This window comes from Oncorhynchus mykiss, chromosome Y (assembly GCF_013265735.2).
Source record: "Oncorhynchus mykiss isolate Arlee chromosome Y, USDA_OmykA_1.1, whole genome shotgun sequence".
In the NCBI taxonomy this organism is placed as follows: Eukaryota; Metazoa; Chordata; class Actinopteri; order Salmoniformes; family Salmonidae; genus Oncorhynchus; species Oncorhynchus mykiss.
Window position 1 is genome coordinate 39,981,574 of NC_048593.1, and position 16,490 is coordinate 39,998,063.

General features: G+C 45.9%; 1 protein-coding gene across 1 annotated transcript in view; it reads left to right on the forward strand.

Moving 5' to 3' along the window:
* Nucleotides 1–5,402, forward strand: part of stard13a (StAR-related lipid transfer (START) domain containing 13a) — a 124,165-nt gene extending 118,763 nt beyond the window's left edge. Inside the window, 4 exon segments of the mRNA XM_036967467.1 lie at nucleotides 87–335; nucleotides 1,033–1,250; nucleotides 1,839–2,015; nucleotides 2,162–5,402. Coding sequence (XP_036823362.1) covers nucleotides 87–335; nucleotides 1,033–1,250; nucleotides 1,839–2,015; nucleotides 2,162–2,279 — 762 coding nt within the window. The 3' untranslated portion in view covers nucleotides 2,280–5,402.
* Nucleotides 5,403–16,490: the final 11,088 nt, after the last annotated feature.

Consider the following 16,490-nt stretch of genomic DNA (forward strand, 5'->3'; position numbering starts at 1 on the left):
GGCTGGCGAAGTAAACACAGCCTTCGTAATATACCTCATAGCTGATACACACACACACACACACATACCAGTCCTGTCCCATTCAGATCCCACAGGACATGGTAAGCCGGTCCCATAACTCCTACATGGAGGCTGAGTTACTAGCGCCCCCTCTGGACGAGCTGCGTAAGACACATGACGAGGAGGACGAGGAAGAGGAGGAGGAGGAGGAGGAAGGATCCTACCACACACACATGGAGGGGCTGGTCCAGGGACTGCTAAAAGAGGCCAGAGACAACAGCAAAGGATGGGTATCCCGGGCTACCACTGACCACACTGAACTGGCCTGCAAAAAGGTGTGTGTCTCAATACCTAATATGTATACCATCACATACTCATACCATCACACACTCATACCATCACATACTCATACCATCACACACTCATACCATCACACACTCATACCATACACACACTCATACCATCACACACTCATACCATCAAACCCTCATACCATCACACACTCATACCATCACACACTCATACCATCACACACTCATACCATCACACACTCATACCATCACACACTCATACCATCACACACTCATACCATCATACACTCATACCATCACACACCGCAGACATATTAGAATGAAGCACTAAGGCCCGAGGGGGTGTGGTATATGGCCAATATACCACAGCTAAGAGCTGTTCTTAGTCAAGACACAACGCTGAGTGCCTGGATACAGCCCTTAGCCGTGTTAAATTGGCCATATACCACCATCCCCCGAGGTTCCTTATTGTTATTATAAACTGGTTACTAACGTAATTAGAGCAGTAAAAACAAATTGTGTTATACCTGTGGTATATGGTCTGATATATCACGGCTGTCAGCCAATCAGCATTCAGGGTTCGAACCACCCAGTTTATAATATTGTATGCACCTACACCCACAAACACATTCTTCCTAACGCCTCTGTGTGTGTGTGTGTGTGTGTGTGTGTGTGTGTGTGTGTATGTTTGTGTGTGTGTGTGCCTCTCCCTCTACTCTAGGTGGGTGATGGTAACCCACTGCGGCGGTGGCGTGTGTGTGTGGAGGTGTGTGCGAAGCCCAGTGAGGTGTTGGAGAGGCTGCTGCGGGAGCGCCCCCTGTGGCAGACAGGCGTACTGCAGGAGAAGGTTGTGGTTACCCTGGGCAGACAGACAGACATCTACCAGTACAGCTTGCAGAGCATGGCCCCACACCCCAACACTGACTACGTAGTACTGAGGTCAGTGAACCAAATCATTTTGATCAGACATGGCTCTTCTTCTTATCACCTCTATCACTCTGTTTCTCTCACTCTGTTTCTATCACTCTGTTTCTATCACTCTGTTTCTATCACTCTGTTTCTATCTGTTTCTATCACTCTGTTTCTCTCTGTTTCTATCACTCTGTTTCTCTCTCTCTCTCTCTCTGTTTCTCTCTCTGACTGTCTGATGTTTTCTGTGACTCCCTATCACTCTCACTCTCTCTCTGTTTCTCTCTGTTTTGCTCTCTCTTTCTCTTTCTCTTTGTTTCTCTCTTTCTCTCTCTCTCTCTCTCTCTCTCTCTCTCTCTCTCTCTCTTTCTCTATCTCTCTCTCTTTCTCTCTCTCTCTCTCTCTCTCTGTTTCTCTCTCTCTCTCTGTTTCTCTCTCTCTTTCTCTCTCTCTTTGTTTCTCTATCTCTCTCTCTCTGTTTCTCTCTCTCTCTCTCTGTTTCTCTCTCTCACTGTTTCTCTCTCTGTTTCTCTCTCTCTTTCGCTCTCTCTCTCTCTTTCTCTCTCTCTCTCTCTCTCTCTCTCTCTCTCTCTCTCTCTCTCTCTGTCTCTCTCTCAGGTCGTGGCGTAGCAGCATTTCTAAGGGTTGCTGTGTGCTGGTGTGTGTATCAGTGGACTATGAGGACAGTCCAGCCATGGTATCAGTCAGAGGAGTGATTCTAGAATCACAGTACCTTCTAGAACCCCACGGAACCGGGAAGTCCCGACTCACACACATCTGCAGAGTCGATCTGAAGTAAGGCTGTGTGTGTCCTTGTGCATGTGTGTAGTAACAGTCTGTTCTACTGTTCATAGTCATACCGTATGTTGTTGCTGTGTTCAGGGGTAGGTCTCCAGAGTGGTACAACATGGTGTTTTAACCCATGTTGTTGCTGTGTCCAGGGGCAGGTCTCCAGAGTGGTACAACAAGGTGTTTGGTCACCTGTGTGTCTCTGAGGCCCAGAGGATCCGTTCCTCCTTCCTCCCTCCAGACCCCCCAGGCACCGAGACCAAGATCTGAATCCCAGGACCAGGGCATGAGGCTGGGCTACACCGCCAGGGAGCACGGCCCCAAGGACCAGAAGACCAGAGAGAAGTTGCTGTAAAAAAACGCAGGAGAACAGGACGGCTAGAACCGTGGACTTTCGAAGCTTGGACCTAGATTCATGGACCTAGAAACTTGAACAAAAGGGCTAGTTCCATGGACCTAGAACCAGGGAACCTAGAACCAGGGAACCGGGGAAGCAGGAGGGAAGACTAGTTTGACCTATAACTAGGAACCAGGGTTCTGGATGCAGCGACCTAGAACCAGGGAACAACGACTGGTGATATAAAATGTAGAACCAGGAAATATGGAACAATCTATCAGGGATTCTTAAACTATTTCAGAAATTGACTGTCCTCCCATGACCCAAATCGTCCTCCAACGACCCAAGTTAAGAAGAAATAGTGTGTGATGATAGATGTATTCTTATAACTCACGACCCACCTCTCACATGCCCAGGGACCCACTTTGGGTACCGACCCATAGCTTAAGAAACCCTTCTCTAAACCTTGGAACCAGAGATTTGGAACAATCTAATGTAGAACCAGTGACACTGAACAATATTGAACTTGGAACAAGGGATACGGAACGATCTAGAACTTTGAACCAGTGACACTGAATAATCTAGAATTCAGAACCAGGAATATGGAATGTTCTAGATTGAACTTGAAGACAGATCTGGGCCCAGATTCACAAAACAAAGAAGCTGCTTAAGAAAAAAAAAAAAGAAGTTCATAAGATAGTGCAATTCCTCCACAATATTTTAAGATTTAATAATTATCTTACGAACTCCTCAAATATCTTCATACAAAACTTCTTAAAATGTTTTTTGCTATTCAACCGATTTAGCTAGCTATCTAGCTAACAACGGTAATCATGTTAGCATATTTCCTACTGAGATTACTGTTCTTCAACATGTTCTTTGGTTTAAAATAATCAATACTGAAACTTTCAGATGAAGTTTGTGAATGAATTCAACAGGTTCAATTGCTTTCATGAGATTTTTCTCTCACTGCCCAGAGTTTAAGACGAGGGTTTAGCTATCTTGGAATTAAGAACATTTCCTAAAACATCCCAAAACTGTATTTTCAAGAGTCTAATTTCTTCTTAACTTTTTTGCTTCAGGAGAAAAAATAATAATAATACCCGTAACATTTCTAATAAACTTTTTGAGAAATATCAACTTTGCTTAACTTTCTTCATAAGTTTACAGTTAAGGGGGAAAAATGCCAGTTGAAAGGTCATTTCTTCTTAAAGAAGATTTTGTGAATCTGGGTCCCTGGTTCCTAAAGCTTTAGCTCTGCTCTCAGCATCACTGTCAGTTTAAACTACTACTATTATTATTATAATAATTATTATTATTACTTCATTCATCTTTATTGTCTGCGTTAATTATATTATTATTGTATTATTGTTATTTTAATATTATGACCTCATCGTTGTTGTTGTATAATCGTTGCTTTTTAAAATATGTTTTATCCTGTTATACAATGTCTAGGACATTTAACCATTTCACTGCTTCTGGGAAGCGTGCGTGTGTGCGTGCGTGTGTGCGTGCGTGCGTGTGCGTGTGTGTGCGTGTGTGCGTGCGTGTGTGCGTGCGTGCGTGCGTGCGTGCGTGCGTGTGTGTGTGTGCTAGTCTGTACACACAGTGTAAATAAGTGATGCTCTCTGTACCAGTAGATTAAAATATATCTCATTGCCCATCAGGACTTTATCATATTGATATGCTGATGTTATGGTCATTTCACATGTCCTAAAGCAATACAGTAACTATCTAATGTATTATAATATAACTGTACCACGCCGTTACCGTGAGGTCACTAAGCTGTTGTATAATGCTGTACTGTATTGCCATTGCAGTGCCATCGCCATGACGATACCATGGTGTTAGGTTGCTGTAGGGTTGACTTGGTGTTGCTGTAGGATCACCATGGTAATTGCCACGGCGTTACTATGGTGCCGCTAAACCGTAACGTTGCTATGGTGTTGCTACAGTACCGCCATGCTCTGTGAGTGCTGTTTGCATGGGAACAGTGTACTTGATTCTGACGTGAGCCATAGGGGATTATGGGTAAATGTGAGGAGATAGCTGAGGAGATTAGAGGAGGACAGAGTGGCTGACACCAGGCTTTAACTTAGTCTGGTCCCAGGCCTGTTTATGATTTCAGAGGACAACAGGGTGGCTGACACCAGGCTTTAACCTAGTCTGGTCCCAGGCCTGTTTATGCTGTTAGAGGACAACAGGGTGGCTGACACCAGGTTTTAACCTAGTCTGGTCCCAGGCCTGTTTATGCTGTTAGAGGACAACAGGGTGGCTGACACCAGGTTTTAACCTAGTCTGGTCCCAGGCCTGTTTATGCTGTCATGACAACTCCTTGTTGCCATTGTCCTCCGCCAGGTGGCTTCATTCCTAGACGACATGCAGTCCTCAATCAGTCAATGCAGACAGAATCATAACGCTATCTGATGTAAGACAATGCCTTGTCGGAGACGGCACAACCTTTTCTGGAACCAGGCTAAGGTCAATGTCAACAGGACCAGACCTGGAACCAGGCTAAGGTCAATGACGGGACCAGTTCTGGAGCCAGGTTTATGACAACAGGGCCAGTTCTGGAACCAGGTTTATGACAACAGGGCCAGATCTGGTACCAGGTTTATGTCAACAGGGCCAGATCTGGTACCAGGTTTATGTCAACAGGGCCAGATCTGGTACCAGGTTTATGTCAACAGGGCCAGATCTGGTACCAGGTTTATGTCAACAGGGCCAGATCTGGTACCAGGTTTATGACAACAGGGCCAGATCTGGTACCAGGTTTATGTCAACAGGGCCAGATCTGTTCCTGTTGGTCTGGAACCAGGTTTATGTCAACAGATCTGGTACCAGGCTAAGGTAAATGACAACAGGACCAGGTCTGGTACCAGGTGTATGTCAACAGGACCAGTTCTGGAACAAGGTTTAGGTCAACAGGACCAGTTCTGGAACCAGGTTTAGGTCAACAGGACCAGTTCTGGAACAAGGTTTATTTAGGTCAACAGGGTGGAAGATACAAGGCTGTTTGTTTCTTCAGGGGAGAATAAAACTTCAAAAAAATGCAACTGGAGTCTGAGTTCTCTCTTTCTTTGTCTTTGTCTCTTTATTTGTCTCTCTTTTCTCGTTCTCTCGCTCTGTGTGTGTCTGTGTGTGTGTGTGTGTTTATCTGTCCGTCCGTCCGTCTGTCTAGAACAAAGTTACTGAAAGCAGCTGAACGTCTGATAAACTACAGGCTCTGAGTGTGACTACTAGTCAACCCTGTTGAAGTTGTATGTCTTTTAGATCGAGCAACAGTCCTCAGAACATCAACCTTTTATTTGATTTTATTTCACCTTTATTTAACCAGGTAGGCTAGTTGAGAACACCTTTATTTAACCAGGTAGGCAAGTTGAGAACAAGTTCTCATTTACAACTGTGACCTGGCCAAGATGAAGCAAAGCAGTTCGACACAAACAACGACACAGAGTTACACATGGAAGCGTACAGTCAATAACACAATAGAAAAATAGTCTATATATACAGTGTATGCAAATGGCGTGAGGTGGTAAGGCATTAGCATCGAACAGCCTCCGTGATATGCAACTTTTCAGGGAAGTTAGGAACAAATGTACACAGTCAGTTAGGAAAGCTAAGGCTAGCTTTTTCAAACAGAAATTTACATCCTGTAGCACAAACTCAAAAAAGTTCTGGGACACTGTAAAGTCCATGGAGAATAAGAGCACCTCCTCCCAGCTGCCTACTGCACTGAGGCTAGGTAACATTATCACCACCGATATATCCACGATAATCGATCATTTCGATAAGCATTTTTCTACAGCTGGCCATGCTTTCCACCTGGCTACCCCTACCCCGGTCAACAGCCCTGCGCCCGCCACAGCAACTCGTCCAAACCTCCCCGACTTCTCCTTCACCCAAATCCAGATAGCTGATGTTCTGAAAGAGCTGCAAAATCTGGACCCCTTCAAATCAGCCGAGCTAGGCAATCTGGACCCCTACAAATCAGCCGGGCTACACAATCTGGACCCCTACAAATCAGCCGGGCTAGACAATCTGGACCCCTACAAATCAGCCGGGCTAGACAATCTGGACCCCTACAAATCAGCAGGACTAGACAATCTGGACCCCTACAAATCAGCAGGGCTAGACAATCTGGACCCCTAAAAATCAGCCGAGCTAGACAATCTGGACCCCTACAAATCAGCCAGGCTAGACAATCTGGACCACTACAAATCAGCCGGGCTAGACAATCTGGACCCCTACAAATCAGCAGGGCTAGACAATCTGGACCCCTACAAATCAGCAGGACTAGACAATCTGGACCCCTACAAATCAGCCAGGCTAGACAATCTGGACCCCTACATATTAGCAGGGCTAGACAATCTGGACCCCTACAAATCAGCCAGGCTAGACAATCTGGACCCCTACAAATCAGCAGGACTAGACAATCTGGACCCCTACAAATCAGCCAGACTAGACTATCTGGACCCCTACAAATCAGCCAGGCTAGACAATCTGGACCCCTACAAATCAGCAGGACTAGACAATCTTGACCCCTACAAATCAGCCAGACTAGACTATCTGGACCCCTACAAATCAGCCGGGCTAGACAATCTGGACCCCTACAAATCAGCAGGACTAGACAATCTGGACCCCTACAAATCAGCCAGGCTAGACAATCTGGACCCCTACATATTAGCAGGGCTAGACAATCTGGACCCCTACAAATCAGCCAGGCTAGACAATCTGGACCCCTACAAATCAGCAGGACTAGACAATCTGGACCCCTACAAATCAGCCAGACTAGACTATCTGGACCCCTACAAATCAGCCAGGCTAGACAATCTGGACCCCTACAAATCAGCAGGACTAGACAATCTGGACCCCTACAAATCAGCCAGACTAGACTATCTGGACCCCTACAAACCAGCCGGGCTAGACAATCTGGACCCCTACAAATCAGCAGGGCTAGACAATCTGGACCCCTACAAATCAGCCGGGCTAGACAATATGTACCCCTACAAATCACCCGGGCTAGACAATCTGGACCCCTACAAATCAGCCGGGCTAGACAATCTGGACCCCTACAAATCAGCCGAGCTAGACAATCTGGACCCCTACAAATCAGCCGAGCTAGACAATCTGGACCCCTACAAATCAGCCGAGCTAGACAATCTGGACCCCTACAAATCAGCCGAGCTAGACAATCTGGACCCCTACAAATCAGCAGGGCTAGACAATCTGGACCCCTACAAATCAGCCGAGCTAGACAATCTGGACCCCTACAAATCAGCAGGGCTAGACAATCTGGACCCCTACAAATTAGCCGAGCTAGACAATCTGGACCCCTACAAATCAGCTGGGCTAGACAATCTGGACACCTACAAATCAGTTAACAAACAGATTAACGACCATTTCGAATCTCACCGTACCTTCTCTGCTATGCAATCTGGTTTCCGAGCTGGTCATGGGTGCACCTCAGCCACGCTCAAGGTCCTAAATGATATCATAACCGCCATTGACAAGAGACAGTACTGTGCAGCTGTCTTCATCGACCTGGCCAAGGCTTTTGACTCTGTCAATCACAACATTCTTATTTGCAGACTTTTAACAGCCTTAGTTTCTCAAATGACTGCCTACTCAACAAATTGGATGCAGTCTATCACAGTGCCATCCGTTTTGTCACCAACATATACTACCCACCACTGCAACCTGTATGCTCTTGTTGGCTGGCCCACGCTTCATACTCGTCGCCAAACCCACTGGCTCCAGGTCATCTACAAGTCTCTGACAGTGTACTTCACTCTACCACTCTTGAAGCACTAATACACAGTATCCACCACTGAATTTCACATTACGCACACGTACAACACGACAGACTATTCTCCCACTAGTTATTCCTCAGCATGGCCACTAAGTGGCGCTGTTGACCTGATGTAGAACCTGTAGATCTTTTTAAAGAGCTGAATAGGCTGAATAGTAGAGTAGATAATTGTTCATATTTGGCTAGACATGCAGCACAATATAGTTTACTGTTGACCATATCTATATTATTATTTACATTTGTTGATAAAGGTCTGCTTAGACTGAAACACAATATATTTTTATTATTTATATCCAATTCATATGTTTAATAATGTTTTGTAATGTCGAAAGGGTCGTGTCTTACCATGTGATGTGGGACTAAGAATATGGGTATCAGGAATCTAGAATATGGGTATCAGGAATCTAGAATATGGGTATCAGGAATCTAGAATATGGGTATCAGGAATCTAGAATATGGGTATCAGGAATCTAGAATATGGGTATCAGGAATCTAGAATGTGGGTATCAGGAATCTAGAATGTGGGTATCAGGAATCTAGAATGTGAGTATCAGGAATCTAGAATGTGGGTATCATGAATCTAGAATGTGGGTATCAGGAATCTAGAATGTGGGTATCATGAATCTAGAATGTGGGTATCAGGAATCTAGAATATAGGTGTCAGGAATCTAGAATGTAGGTATCATGAATCTAGAATGTGGATATCAGGAATCTAGAATGTGGGTATCAGGAATCTAGAATGTGGGTATCAATAATCTAAAATGTGGGTATCAGGAATCTAGAACGTAGGTATCAGGAATCTAGAACATAGGTATCAGGAATCTAGAACGTAGGTATCAGGAATCTAGAATGTAGGTATCAGGAATCTAGAATGTAGGTATCAGGAATCTAGAATGTGGGTATCAGGAATCTAGAACGTAGGTATCAGGAATCTAGAACATAGGTATCAGGAATCTAGAACGTAGGTATCAGGAATCTAGAATGTAGGTATCAGGAATCTAGAATGTAGGTATCAGGAATCTAGAATGTGGGTATCAGGAATCTAGAACGTAGGTATCAGGAATCTAGAATGTAGGTATCATGAATCTAGAACGTAGATATCAGGAATCTAGAATGTGGGTATCAGGAATCTAGGGTACAGTCTCAACTGGCACCCTATTCCTTATATATGAGAGAGACAGAGACCAGCCCAACAAGACCCGGAGGGCAGAAGGTGGAGATGGACAGCTGTCTGAGAGAGCAGGCTGCTCTACGGACTGAGGTGAGAGAACTTAAAGAGGAGAGAGAGGAACACATGCCCCAGATAACAGCATTAAAGGAGGATGGGAGAAATCTGAGGTGTGACAGAGAGCAGGACACTCCCCCAGAGAACCCAGCAGAACAGCCCACCTCAGACCCAGACCACAAACTCAACACCACAATTGGACACACAACACAGGACACACCAACCCAAAAGACCCCCCCCCCCCCTAACAGCCCCCCTGTCAGCCCCCCTGATAGCCCTCTTGACAACCCCCACACATCCACTGAGGACACACACAAGACAGAGATTGCGTGCATCATTGACTCAAATGGCAAATACATGCCCAAACAGTAGGCATGCCCTGGAGCTGTTGTCAGAGGACAAACACTAGACATGCCCTGGAGCTGTTGTCAGAGGACAAACACTAGGCATGCCCTGGAGCTGTTGTCAGAGGACAGACACTAGACATGCCCTGGAGCTGTTGTCAGAGGACAAACACTAGACATGCCCTGGAGCTGTTGTCAGAGGACAAACACTAGACATGCCCTGGAGCTGTTGTCAGAGGACAAACACTAGACATGCCCTGGAGCTGTTGTCAGAGGACAAACACTAGACATGCCCTGGAGCTGTTGTCAGAGGACAAACACTAGGCATGTCCTGGAGCTGTTGTCAGAGGACAAACACTAGACATGCCCTGGAGCTGTTGTCAGAGGACAAACACTAGACATGCCCTGGAGCTGTTGTCAGAGGACAAACACTAGACATGCCCTGGAGCTGTTGTCAGAGGACAAACACTAGACATGCCCTGGAGCTGTTGTCAGAGGACAAACACTAGACATGCCCTGGAGCTGTTGTCAGAGGACAAACACTAGACATGCCCTGGAGCTGTTGTCAGAGGACAAACACTAGGCATGCCCTGGAGCTGTTGTCAGAGGACAAACACTAGACATGCCCTGGAGCTGTTGTCAGAGGACAAACACTAGACATGCCCTGGAGCTGTTGTCAGAGGACAAACACTAGACATGCCCTGGAGCTGTTGTCAGAGGACAAACACTAGGCATGCCCTGGAGCTGTTGTCAGAGGACAAACACTAGGCATGTCCTGGAGCTGTTGTCAGAGGACAAACACTAGGCATGTCCTGGAGCTGTTGTCAGAGGACAAACACTAGACATGCCCTGGAGCTGTTGTCAGAGGACAGACACTAGGCATGCCCTGGAGCTGTTGTCAGAGGACAGACACTAGGCATGCCCTGGAGCTGTTGTCAGAGGACAGACTAGGGTCCCCCAGCCACATCATAATTCACATGGACACAAATGACCTGAGAGCCCAGCAGGAAAGGGTGGCCACAGTAATCAAGGGAATGATTGAAAAAGCTTCTTCCCCTTTCCCAACGCACAAGTGGTTATCTGCACCCTGCTACCATGAAAATACTTTCATCCTGCCACCATACAGCAGGTGAATACAAGCATTTAGCGAGACTGTTCCTCAAAACATAATGTATACCTGGCCCACCACTCCACCCTGGACTTGAACAGCCTTTATGACCAGGTCCACCTCTACAAGGCAGCAATCCCCACCTTTGTCAGGACCCTGAAGGACGTCACCCTCAACTGTAGCCCCAGCACCTCACACAGGAGCAACAGAGCAACAGACAACCCTCCCAGACCAGCGAGATACCCTCCCAGACCTGCAAGACCTGCACCGAGAGAAACCATGCCAAGAGGACCTACACCCAGACCACAACATCACCAGCCACACCCCAACCAACTCAGACCACCCAAAGCCAAACCTGGCCACACCCTATATAGGCCCCCCATATCAGAACTATGCCCCTTGTGCCCACCACATGCCCCTGCAGCAAGGACCTTGCTTGGTGCTTTTTATTTTGAAACAAACAAGAAATAAGACCAAAAAAAACAGAGAACTATTCACCCCCCCAAAGTCAATACTTTGTAGAGCCACCTTTTGCAGCATTTACAGCTGCAAGTCTCTTTGGGTATGTCTCTATAAGTTTGGCACATCTGGCCACTGGGATTTTTGCCCATTCTTCAAGGCAAAACTGCTCCAGTTCTTTCAAGTTGGTCTGGTTCCGCTGGTGTACAGCAGTCTTTAAGACATACAACAGATTCTCAATTGGATTGAGGTCTGGGCTTTGACTAGGCCATTCCAAGACATTTAAATATTTCCCCTTAAACCACTGGAGTGTTGCTTTAGCAGTGCGCTTAGGGTCATTGTCCTGCTGGAAGGTGAACCTCTGTCCCGGTCTCAAATCTCTGGAAGACTGAAACAGGTTTCCCTCAAGAATTTCCATGTATTTAGCGCCATCCATTATTCCTTTAATTCTGACCCGTTTCCCAGTCCCTGCCGATGGAAAATGTTCTGCCTTATTATTATTGGACCATGCTGGTCATTTATGAACATTTGAACATCTTGGCCATGTTCTGTTATAATCTCCACCTGGCACAGCCAGAAGAGGACTGGCCACCCCACATAGCCTGGTTCCTCTCTAGGTTTCTTCCTAGGTTTTGGCCTTTCTAGGGAGTTTTTCCTAGCCGCCGTGCTTCTACACTTGCATTGCTTGCTGTTTGGGGTTTTTAGGCTGGGTTTCTGTACAGCACTTTGAGATATCAGCTGATGTACGAAGGGCTATATAAATACATTTGATTTGAAAAACATACCCACAGCATGATGCTGCCACCACCATGCTTCATTGTGGGGATGGGATTCTCGGGGTGATGAGAGGTGTTGGGTTTGTACCAGACATAGCGTTTTCCTTGATGGCCAAAAAGCTCAATTTTAGTCTTATCTGACCAGAGTACCTTCTTCCATATGTTTGGGGAGTCTCCCACATGCCTTTTGGCAAACCCCAAATGTGTTTGCTTATTTTTTTTTCTTTAAGTAATTGCTTTTTTCTGGCCACTTTTCAGTAAAGGCCAGCTCTGTGGAGTGTATGGCTTAAAGTGGCCCTAAGGACAGATACTCCAATATCCACCATGGAGCTTTGCAGCTCCTTCAGGGTTATCTTTGGTCTCATTGTTGCCTCTCTGATTAATGCCCTCCTTGCCTGGTCTGTGAGTTTTGGTGGGCGGCCCTATTTTGGCAGGTTTTTTGTAGTGTCATATACTTTCCATTTTTTTAAATAATGGATTTAAATGGTGCTCCATGGAATGTTCAAAGTTTCTAATATTTTCTTTATAACCCAACCCTGATCTGTACTTCTCCATGACCTTGTCCCTGGGAGAGCACCTTGGTCTTCATGGTGCCACTTGCTTGGTGGTGCCCCTTGATTAGTGGTGTTGCAGACTCTGGGACCTTTTAGAACAGCTGTATATATACTGAGATCATGTGACACATCATGTGACACTTAGATTGCACACAGGTGGACTTTATAAACTAATTATGTGACTTCTGAAGTTAATTAGTTGCACTAGATCTTATTTAGGGGCTTCATAGCAAAGGGGGTGAATACAAATGAACAAATGCACACACCACTTTCCGTTTTTTTATTATATATATATTTTTTAAACAAGTTAGTTTTTTCATTTCACTTCACCAATTTGGAATGCCAAGGGGGTTGGAATACCTGCAAGGCACTGTATCAGAAGCTCAACATGCTCTGCTCACACCTACTGTAATGGTCTGGGCCTGAACCCCACAAAAACAACACTAGACACTATGGAACACAAAGCCTTCACTATCTCAACCTGGAATATACAAGGTCTGAGGTCATCTGCCTTTGGCCTAAAGAGCAGGAAACCAGACTTCATCAAAGATTTTGGAAATACAGACATTGTCGTCCTTCAAGAAATATGGTATAAAGGAGAGAGACCCACTGGCTGCCCTCTAGGTTACAGAGAGATGGTAGTCTCATCTACAAAACTACCAGGTGGGTGATATAGAGGAGACAGACCCACTGGCTGCCCTCTAGGTTACAGAGAGCTGGTAGTCTCATCCATCAAACTACCAGGTGGGTGGTATAGAGGAGAGGAACCCACTGGTTACCCTCTAGGTTTCAGAGAGCTGGTGGTCCCATCCACCACACTACCAGGTGGGTGGTATAGAGGAGACGGACCCACTGGTTACCCTCTAGGTTACAGAGAGCTGGTAGTCCCATCTACAAAACTACCAGGTGGGTGGTATAGAGGAGACGGACCCACTGGTTACCCTCTAGGTTACAGAGAGCTGGTAGTCCCATCTACAGAACTACCAGGTGGGTGGTATAGAGGAGACGGACCCACTGGTTACCCTCTAGGTTACAGAGAGCTGGTAGTCCCATCTACCAAACCAGCAGGTGTGAAACAGGGAAGAGACTCTAGGTGCTAATTTGATATAGAGCAGACCTAACTCACTCTATTAAATGAGTCAAAACAGGAACATCTGATTTACCCAATTCATTAATGAGAGTTTATATACAGTGTGACTCTCTTTATTTTCATAGTTTATAGTTTATTCGCCATTAGTCAGCATCTCTACATAAAATCATTTTCTCTGGGTGTGTGCCAGCTCATGTTTTTTTATTAGAAATTAAAAAAGGAAATGATCTCCACAGAGAAAAATTTCCTCCTGTGTGCTACCTATATCCCCCCAGTAGAATCTCAATACTTTAATGAAGACAGCTTCTCCATCCTAGAGGGGGAGATAAATCATTTCTAGGCCCAGGGACATGTACTAGTCTGGGGGCGACTTAAACGCCATCCTAGAGGGGGAGATAAATCATTTCTAGGCCCAGGGACATGTACTAGTCTGGGGGCGACTTAAACGCCATCCTAGAGGGGGAGATAAATCATTTCTAGGCCCAGGGACATGTACTAGTCTGTGGGGAGACTTAAACGCCAGGGGCCTCATTTATAAAACGGACGTATGATCAAATTTGATCTTAAGTATGACTTACGCAGAAAACCACGTATAAGTAGTTATTTATGAAACCTTACTTTGACGTTGAAATGATCTTATCTCTACGTAACGTCTAGACTTGAGGTAAGTGATTGTCGTGCTGGTTATGAGACTTTTATTATTTAATTGCTTCCAATACTCTACTCAGCAAACTGGATGCAGTTTATCACAGTGCCATCCGTTTTGTCACTAAAGCACCTTATACCACCCACCACTGCAACTTGTATGCTCTAGTCGGCTGGCCCTCGCTACATATTCGTCGCCAGACCCACTGGCTCCAGGTCATCTACAAGTCCATGCTAGGTAAAGCTCCGCCTTATCTCAGTTCACTGGTCACGATGGCAACACGCGCTCCAGCAGGTGTATCTCACTGATCATCCCTAAAGCCAAAACCTCATTTGGCCGCCTTTCCTTCCAGTTCTCTGCTGACCTGCGACTGGAACGAATTGCAAAAATCTCTGAAGTTGGAGACTTTTCAGGTGCCGTCAATGCTAAGTTAATTTGAGATTTATAGATCACAGGTGTGTAAATTACAAATGGGCTTCTTAGAAGCGGCCTAAGCCAGGTTTTTTTATGCTCAGTATTATTTTATGAATCGAAAGTAAGCACACCGTCGGAAATTATCTTACGACTAAGTTCAAGTATAAATCTAAGATTTTTTTTATATTAAAGAGGCCCCAGAATTGGACAAGAACCTGACACCCTCAGCACACAGGGGTACAAACACCTACCTGGAGGTGACAGCATTCCCTCCCCAATATGCCCCCCTAGACACAACTATGACAACATAACCAACAAAAACAGGTCACAACTCCTGCAGTTCTGTAGCACACTGGGTATGTACATAGTCAATGGTAGGCTTCGAGGGGACTCCTATGGTAGGTACACCTATAGCTCATCTCTTGGCAGTAGTACTGTAGACTACTTTATCACTGACCTCAACCCAGAGTCTCTCAGAGCGTTCACAGTCAGCCCACTGACACCCCTATCAGATCACATGTAAATCACAGTCTACTTGAACAGAGCGATACTCAACCATGAGGCATCAAAGCCAAAGGAACTGAATAATATTAAGAAATGCTGTAGATGGAAGGAATGTAGTGTAGGAACCTGCCAGAAAACCTTTAGGCAACAACAAATTCAACCTTTCTAGACAATTTCCTGGACAAAATGGGTGTAAAAGGTGTAAAACGTGGCAGTATATTTGACCTCTCAGCTTCACTATAAAAAAAAAACCCAATTCAAGCAGACAACCTAAGAAAATCAATAACAATGACAAATTGTTTGATGAAGAATGCAAAAACCTAAGAAAGAAATGGAGAAACCTGTCCAACCAAAAACATAGAGACCCAGAAAAACTGAGTCTAGGCCTTCACTATAGTGAATCACTAAAACAATACAGAAATACACTACGGAAAAAGAAGGAACTGTGCTGGGCTTACCCTGGTTGGCCTGTCATGACCCCACTATTTCGTGGCAACAGAGGGCTCTCAAGGGGTGGTCACGAGAGTGCTCAGGGAGGTGTGTGGGGGTTTCCATTGGTGCGACTACGGTGGAAAGTCCAGACCACCGTGCGCATCCCCAGAATATGCCGATTTGGCTCCCGCCTTCTGTAAGAAGAGGGCGACTAAATTACCACCTCATCGACAGGGGGATTGTGCGATAAATTTCCTGGTAGACGCAGCACTTCCCAGGAGTCATGTGTGTCCTCTGTCACAGGAGGAGACGGTGGCTATGGAAACATATGTCTCTGAATCCCTGGGGCAGGGGTACATTCAGCCCTCCACTTCACCTGCCTCCTTAAGTTTATATTTTGTGAAGAAGAAGGATGGGGGTCTGCGCCCGTGTATTAACTATCGGGGTCTTAATCAGATCACTGTGAGGTACAGCTACCCGCTGCCTCTTATCGCCAGTGCAATTGAGTCAATGCACGGGGGGCGCTTCTTCACCAAACTAGATCTCAGGAGCGCTTACAACCTGGTGGGTATCTGGGAGGAGGACGAGTGGAAGACGACATTTAGTACCCCCTCAGGGCACTATGAGTACCTCGGCCTCCCAGGTGGAGCAGTGGTCCAGGGCACTGCATCGCAGCGCTAGCTGTGCCACCAGAGACGCTGGGTTCGCACCCAGGCTCTGTTGCAGCCGGCCGCGACTGGGAGGTCCGTGGGGCGACGCACAATTGGCCTAGCGTCATCC